This window comes from Cucumis melo, chromosome 1, assembly GCF_025177605.1.
Source record: "Cucumis melo cultivar AY chromosome 1, USDA_Cmelo_AY_1.0, whole genome shotgun sequence".
NCBI lineage: Eukaryota > Viridiplantae > Streptophyta > Magnoliopsida > Cucurbitales > Cucurbitaceae > Cucumis > Cucumis melo.
In genome coordinates, this window is record NC_066857.1 from 34,160,200 (window position 1) to 34,167,938 (window position 7,739).

The following is a 7,739-nucleotide window of genomic DNA, read 5'->3' on the forward strand; positions in this document are numbered from 1 at the left end:
TTAAATTCAATCTGAATTGGTATAACGTCATTATTAGTTAGTACTCACGAGCTTCGCTTTTATCAAACTATACAAGGTTGAATTTTAACCTTTTATACTATATATATAGGAACTCCTTTTAAAACACAATTGTATGATCTTTTGGAAAAAGTAATCCGTTAACACCTTTTTACTACGAAGTTTGGGTTTATTTAGCCCTAAAAATTCAAAATTATAGATTCAGAGTTGCATTATTAAATATGAAATTCAAATTCATATCAATCAACTATTAAAATTGAGAACTGCAAAAAGGGTTCACAAAAAAATTCAACTTTTGATCTTGTTTGCATTTTGATCAAACAAAAAGGTGACCAAAATTGTGATTGGTCTTTTCTCTTGATTTCTGCATATGCTATTCTTACAAAAGTAAAAACAAAAATATAATATATAAATCATTGACTCCTAACAAAATTGAGAACTGCGTTAGAAGAAGACGAACTCAACACATCATTTTCACCTTCTCAACGGAATGGGGATAAAATGGATGGAAAAAGAAAGGAGAAAGGAATAACATCACAAATAATTTCACAATATTGTAACACTAACAAGTCTGAATTGTTCTCTACTCTTTCTTTGCATTACTATTATCCGCATTTGCTGGAGTTTTCACAATACTCAACTGCCCACCTTCCTTGTTTGCTAAAGTAGCCGCCTTCGTTTCGTTGCAGTAATTTATAAACTTGCTTACTTCCTGTTTGTTTTTTCCCCCCAGAATGTCGAAGTTTATCAGTAAGAGAAAAAGTTAGAAGTGTGTAAAGTCAAAGTAGTAGATATGAATCTTTCGACTCCATTACGTATGAAACAAGATACATAATGACCTAATGGGTTTATACAATCACATTCATTCTATTCATTTCCAAATAAAAAAAGAAAAGCCAATTCAAGGAAGAAGAATATTACCCAAACATTATAGCATCATGCAAATACAAGACAATTATCAGTCAATCGATAACTTTGTATGATATGAAGTAAAACCTTCCATTAGCATAAATAGTTTCAACTTTGAAGAGGGGGAGACAACCAATGAATTACAAACAAAAGATTCTTCTTCTTTTCTCTCTACTAAGAATTAACTTCTCCTATATGCTAGGGAATTTAATACAAGTTCAAGGAAATTAACCCTTCCCCTATACAAAGAACAGGAGATATTAAAGGTGAACACCAACATTACAACAAGAACAATGTTTGGCAAGTGTCCCAGTTTGAGATAAAAGAAAAACAATTCATACTAAATTTCAAATGCATATACAAAATCGACTCCATTCGAATCAAGTTTTGAATAGCATTTCTACTGTATGGGTTCTCGGTCTACCAACCATCTCATAGTTTAGTAGTTGGTAATTTATTCAAACCCAAAAACACTCCCTTGTGGCCTTGCACAATGTTGCTTAATTTCTTAACCATTTTTCTGTCCAACAAAATGGAAATCCTCTATTGGCACAAGAGATCATTCCTAAAAAAGGAACATAACTTTCATTAACAAGTAGCCTTTCCCTTTTTGAAAGCTTTTCAATTTCTCATTCACCAATATAATTTTCATACCAACGACTGCTCTAAGTCTCCAGCACAGTCAACGGGAAGATACTAAACACAGTGAATTTTGATATTAACTGAGAACTATCAACTACCAAGTTCAGCTAAGAGGAGAGGGCTTAAGAATCATACACAAAATCCACTCTTAGCTAGCGGAAACGATGGATGCTTCAAATAGTTCACCCGAATTGCAACCTATCAACCAGGGCTATCAACATTTACCCAACACACAACCTTAAAAATTTCGATACTTTAAGTTCGGTTGCATCTAAATGCTAAATTTTTCGAACAGTATTTAACAGTAGATGGTCACTTCATCTAGTATAACACTGTTAGTATGGAAGCTAGAAAATAGCATTTGAAACATTAAAGATGCTGAATCGCAACAAGACAACTTATGAGCATAAGTTTCCACTCTCACGGTCACTAAATCCCACATAAACTATGGAACAAGCACGAAAAAGAGAACACGTACCCGATCTGTTTCCATCTCTTTGGTAGTCTTTGATGGCTTCACAAATCGTTTCCCTGGAAAGACAACGGGGAATGAATACGGAGGAGAAATCGTAATTTAGAGGCGTAAATGGAGCATATGAAAGAGGGGGAGGTGGAAAAAAGAAGAAAAGAGATACCTTTGCGAGTTTGGGGGATTTTTCCATGGCGATTGGGAGGAATGGTTTTCCTCTTCTGTTTACCTTTGAATAGATTTGCTTTCTGAGTCATCTTCTTCCTCCGAAATTATTCTCCAAAGTAGAATTAGGGTTTATGAGAAAAACCTATGGCTTCTTTCTTTTAAATGCTCTCTTCGGAAAATAATATTATTTGATCGTTTTTCTAAATAACATTTAACATTTTCTGTTTTTTCAATTTTTTTTAAAATATTTTGTTGTTATCTTTTAGAAAAAAAAATTACTGAAAATTCTAAAAATGAAAGATAGAATTTTATGTTATCTAATAATAATAATAAAAAAAATTCTTTTCACGATTCTTTGATTTTGAAATTATGCCTATTTTCTTATAACAAAATCTATAATGATAGAGTTCTATTATCGTAGACCATGATAGACAATAGACTTTGACAAAATTTTTACCATATTTGCGAATATTTTAAAATATTGTTATAAACTTAATTATTTTAAATCTAATTCTTATATTCACAACTATTCCAAGAGTCGAATTATCGATCAATTCTAAAACCTAAAATAAAATTTATATCTTATCTTTTTTTTATATATATATATTTCAATACTTGCTTCACTTTTAAAAAATTGATAAAAAGTAGATAAAAAATAAAATATTTAAAGATAGAATGAGTTTATAACAATTTAAAATAGTGATAAATTATAATTAGAAATCAAAATATTTATAAAATACAATAAACTTCATTGACTATATCAATGATAGACATCAATCGATGAACTTCTTTCAACGCATTTAATAGATATTGATAGTATCGATAGAATATGATATTTTACTATATTTTGTAAATATTTTAAACAGTTTTGTCATTTTTAATAATTTCTCTATTTTCTTTTGACTTTAAAATTTGTATCTATTTTATCTTTTAAACTTAAAAAAAAAAACTAATAAATAATTAAAAAATTTAGTTATCTAAATAGTTATAACATTTCTATACTAAACATTGAAGAAGTGGTATTAATAATTCAACATTAAACATCAAGTTAACATGCTCATGGGTTAATGGAGTTTAGTTGCATTTATTACTTCAAACCTTGATTGATTAAAAGTAGAAATGAAATTATAGATTAGGTTTATAATTGTGAAGATAAATTGAAATACGATTTTTCTTTAAAGATCGAAAATGAGCAGTAGAAAATAAATATATATTAAAAAATTAAACATACTACAACGTTAACATAAAAAGATTTTACTAAGGATCAACTTAGTTTTGATTCATCACATAATTTATCTGTTTCTTTTTTTGTTAAGAGTTGAAGAGTGAAAATGAAAGAGTAGGAAAGTTCATCTTCCCACAAATTTCACCACTTTTTGTTTTTTCACTTTAATTTTGTTTTTTTCTTTCTAAACCCCCAAAAATGACTGTTCAATAAACATCCACTCTACCATCGTTAGAACCTCTCTTATCTCTTCCATTTTTATGTTGATAGACTGCACGAAACTTCTTCTTCTTCCTCTTCGATTGACAGACTGAGCTCTTTCTTCCTTCATGGCAATGGCCACTTGTAATCCCACAGTTCACTCCTCCTTTACCATGGCCCACACTTCATCCGTACACCCACAAGACCCTTCTTCCCTCCTCTCTTTCAGACCAATTGCTGCCTCTTCCACCGCCAATATCTTCTCTTTATGCCACCCCTTAATTCTGCAACGCAGGGGAGGGAGGTCAACCAATTGGGTCGACCTTAAATTTGGGAGAGAATGTAGGGATCATTTGGTTGTGGCTGCTTTAGCTGCCGAAATTGAGGTGGCTGAGGTTGTGGAAGAGAATGAAGAAGAGGGAAATGGTGGAACAGCTACTTCAGCTCTGCCCAAGATTAAGAAGGGAAAGGCTGCATTACCTCTCAAAAGGGACAGAGTAAGCTTGAGCTTAAGTTCTTGTATTGCCCTGTTTTCAATCTTGTCGATTACCATTTTGGATATGGTTTTAGAGTGTGATTGGTGGGTTTTACTCCATTTTAGGTTTTTTTGTTGCAGCTCTGACCTCCGGGGTTTTAATTTTAGACACTGTTGCCTGTTTATGGAGATGAAATATGTCTTAGGACTTTTCCTTTTGTTTTCCTCTGCTACTTCAATTGGTTTGGCTAATCATTTTTCAGTGAGGCCCATAAGTATGCATTCTAAAGGGCCAGGTATAATGTCTCAATTGATCAATTGTTTCAATGTGAAATGATTCATGTAGATGGAAGGGTACTTCTTGTTGGGGAAATCTAGATTCCATTAATGGACCGTTCGGCTGGTTGGCTTTTCCTTCCCAGTAAAAACTTTTGTACATGCGTCTCTAGTTTGTTATTCTTGTGTTCATTGGTTCTTTCCCTTCTTACGTATATGTTTGTTTCAGTTCTGTAATTCACTTAATTTTGATTCAACATCTAGTTAAAATTTTTCTTGAATCGTTCGTTTTCTTTCTAGTTTCATTATCTTCTAGGATTAATAGTTCCTATCATGTCTATTTCTGATCAATGGCTTCATTATATGACTTGGAAAACTCTAGCAATTGGACGATTTAGTTCTGTTTCTTTGCTTTCTACCTTCCTTTGTAGCATCAGCCGTTTCAGTTAGTTGTTATCCATATTTTCTTTTGAGTTCTACTCTGAACCAGACAATAGATTACGAGAGACGTCCATAAAGGATATGTGCATTACTTTTAGTTCACATTGTAAGCTGTGTTCTCTTAAAATATGTATTTGGCCCCTTCTCTTATTACTATCGAATCAGCTTTGACATGAAACTGTGTTCTGAAAATGTCCAGACCCGGTCAAAGAGGTTCCTGGAAATTCAAAAATTGAGGGAAACCAAAATGGAGTATGACCTGAAAACAGCAATATCATTGTTGAAACAAACGTCCAGCACAAAATTTGCGGAAACTGCTGAAGCCCACTTTCGGTTAAACATTGATCCCAAATATAATGATCAACAGCTGAGAGCAACTGTAAGTTTTCTTGGTAATTGCATGATAATTGACAAATAAAGTTAAAAGTTGTAAGAAAATATTGGTTCCATCTCAAAACCAAATGGTATTGAGAGGAGTAGTCCATGTATCTTATAAAGATTGTGAGGTTCCCTAATTTCTTTAATGTTCCATTGTCAACAAAAACACCTACTACTTGATTCTACTATATGTTTGTCCTAAATCTTGAATGCTCACATATCTTGAATGCTCATTTTTTCAAAGGTAAATTTGCCCAAGGGAACTGGACAGACAGTAAAGGTAGCTGTTCTTACTCAAGGTAATCACTAAATTTGACTTGAATGATATTTTCATTGGTTAGGATTCAATGGTAGAAGTAACTAGTTTTCTATGAGTTCTGGTTCCATTTCTTTCAATGAGGGAGCATCATGGAATGGATATTAATACATGATGAAACTATTATCTGAACTTTAACAAGTCTCGGTGGAAGCTTGGTTTCTACCCAAAAAAAATAAAAACTTTAGCAGGTATTATTGTTGTTGAAGTGTTTGTGGATTAGATAGTATGTGGTGGAGAATCCTCTATTTGAAAGGGAGGTTTGCTTGCTCTGTCAGTGTCTCAGTGAAATTGTTCAAACTATCGTGGCGTTATTTATATGAAATTCCCTCCACTTTGATGAGTGAATATCCTTCTTGTAACCAGTGTGACATGTGTGATACATGGTATTTGGAGAATGAAAATATTTATTTGTTCTTTATTAAATTTTCATACAGCTTTGCAGTGTGACATGGTTAATACTCATTAGTTGGTTTTCTCCCTTGAAATCACTTTAAAAATTTGAGTGAAGAGAATGAGATGAATGCTACAATATGACTTTTTTAATTAACTCTCTTATATATATGTGTTATTTATTTCCTCTTTTAGAAGTGTCAGATGGATTTTCTTATCTGTTCCCATCTCTCTAATCAACTATAAATTTTGAGATTTAGCTTATATTGGCCTTATTGCCGTGCTGTTTTTTCAAAATGCTGTTTGATCTGCATTATATCTCTTCTCATGGAGCCTTTTTTCTTCTTCAGTTTTCATTTTCTTTCCCTCATTTCATATAATCTCATTGCTTTCTAAATCATGTAGGTGAAAAATTCGATGAAGCAAAAAATGCAGGAGCAGATTTGGTTGGAGGTGAGGATTTGATAGAACAGATCAAAGGAGGTTTCATGGAATTTGATAAGTTGATTGCTTCACCAGATATGATGCCCAAGGTATGGTTCTTAAATCTTTTCTCTGCTATACATTGTGGTGGGTTTCCAAAAGTATAAGTATTTTTAACAACATTGTCCATAGCAATGAAGAAGTTTTCACATGTACTTTGAAGCTGAGTACCAAATACGATTCCGATTTTCTTGTATGCAATACAACTGATAATTTTTTCTTTCATGCTTGTAAGAAAGTATTTTCGGATACATCTCGCACCATCTATGACCAGAATTAAGAAAATACGGTATCATGTTCGTGCCACAGATTTAAAGAGACCAAGTAAAATAAAGCCCACAGAATTTTAACTCATATACATGTGAATGGTTTCGGTGTCCCCTTTTGGAGTTGGTGCTGATTTTGAGATATTTTAGTTACTTTGTGGCAACTATAAACAAACAATTAATCTGTTAACCCGGTCCTCTCTGTTTGTACCAGGTTGCAAGTCTAGGGAAACTTCTAGGACCTCGAGGACTGATGCCGAATCCAAAAGCTGGCACAGTTACAACAAATATACCTCAGGTATAGATAAGAACCATCAACATTTATATGCATCACGATTTGACAATAAATTGTACCTATTATATTAGCTAAGGAGAGAATGTCTTTCTTGAGATATAGATTGGTAATAGCTTTGTCCTGTATCAGGCTATAGCAGAGTTCAAGCAGGGAAAGGTTGAATACAGAGCAGATAAAACGGGGATTGTTCACTTACCTTTCGGAAAGGCAGACTTTTCCGAAGACGACCTCCTTGTGAACTTGCTTTCTGCAATAGTATGTTCTTTCCTAATTCAAATTCTAAAAAAAAAAACAATCTATTTTGGTATCTAAATTTTTTTCACCATATTGATTCGTTCACATTAATCTAACAGAAATCAGTAGAAGCAAACAAGCCAACAGGTGCTAAAGGAGTATACTGGAAGAGTGCGCATATATGCTCATCAATGGGACCTTCAATTCGATTAAACATAAGGGAAATGCTTGATTACAAGATTCCATCATCAAATGCTTGAAGAATTTAACTCTACACTTGTAAATGCCTTCTTCAATTTGTTTAATTGCAACCCTCGTGAATGCACCTTTTGAGTTGTCTTCAGCGGCCAAAGATTTGGTTTAGTATTAAAGTTGCTATGTGTCTGAAGAAAGAATAGAGCTTCATTATGTTGTATTGAAGAGTAGTTGAAACTTGAAAACTGCAAATTCATTTGTAATTGAAACTGATTCAAAGTAGCTCAGTTTTGTTGTGTTGTGGTTATCAGCATCAACCATTTTCACCTCATCTGACTATTGTTTATTTCTAAAA

At 32.9% G+C, this 7,739-nt stretch overlaps 2 protein-coding genes across 3 annotated transcripts; one reads left to right on the forward strand and one right to left on the reverse strand.

The window, feature by feature from the left end:
• Positions 1 to 293: 293 nt before the first annotated feature.
• Positions 294 to 2,488, reverse strand: LOC103499958 (uncharacterized). 2 transcript variants are annotated; one of them, XM_051088012.1, is made up of 4 exons: positions 2,205 to 2,390; positions 2,048 to 2,100; positions 1,705 to 1,767; positions 294 to 730 (listed from the first exon to the last, which is right to left on the reverse strand). In XM_051088012.1, the coding sequence occupies exons 1-4, from the start codon at positions 2,293 to 2,295 to the stop codon at positions 602 to 604; spliced, it is 336 nt and encodes a 111-aa protein (XP_050943969.1). In that variant the 5' UTR covers positions 2,296 to 2,390; the 3' UTR covers positions 294 to 601. The 2 variants fall into 2 exon arrangements, with proteins under 2 accessions (XP_050943969.1, XP_008461352.1); XM_008463130.3 differs by lacking the exon at positions 1,705 to 1,767 and having other exon boundaries at positions 2,205 to 2,488.
• A 1,113-nt stretch (positions 2,489 to 3,601) lies between these two features.
• On the forward strand, positions 3,602 to 7,666 carry LOC103500033 (50S ribosomal protein L1, chloroplastic-like). The gene is made up of 7 exons (XM_051088052.1): positions 3,602 to 4,129; positions 5,024 to 5,203; positions 5,447 to 5,501; positions 6,317 to 6,444; positions 6,875 to 6,958; positions 7,085 to 7,210; positions 7,309 to 7,666. Exons 1-7 carry the CDS (start codon positions 3,761 to 3,763, stop codon positions 7,447 to 7,449), a joined length of 1,083 nt encoding a protein of 360 aa, XP_050944009.1. The 5' UTR covers positions 3,602 to 3,760; the 3' UTR covers positions 7,450 to 7,666.
• The last annotated feature ends 73 nt before the right edge of the window (positions 7,667 to 7,739 follow it).

Bases quoted from the DNA above. Each gene is read 5' to 3' on its own strand.
- LOC103500033 (XM_051088052.1), top strand. From the start codon at position 3,761: ATGGCAATGGCCACTTGTAATCCCACAGTTCACTCCTCCTTTACCATG. The intron at 5,502-6,316 runs GTAATCACTAAA...TAAATCATGTAG, and splicing joins GGTAGCTGTTCTTACTCAAG to GTGAAAAATTCGATGAAGCA. The intron at 7,211-7,308 runs GTATGTTCTTTC...TTAATCTAACAG, and splicing joins TGAACTTGCTTTCTGCAATA to AAATCAGTAGAAGCAAACAA.
- LOC103499958 (XM_051088012.1), bottom strand. From the start codon at position 2,295: ATGACTCAGAAAGCAAATCTATTCAAAGGTAAACAGAAGAGGAAAACC. The intron at 1,768-2,047 runs GTACGTGTTCTC...CCTGGTTGATAG, and splicing joins AAGAGATGGAAACAGATCGG to GTTGCAATTCGGGTGAACTA. The intron at 731-1,704 runs GTATGATTCTTA...AAAAACAAACAG, and splicing joins TAGCTAAGAGTGGATTTTGT to GAAGTAAGCAAGTTTATAAA.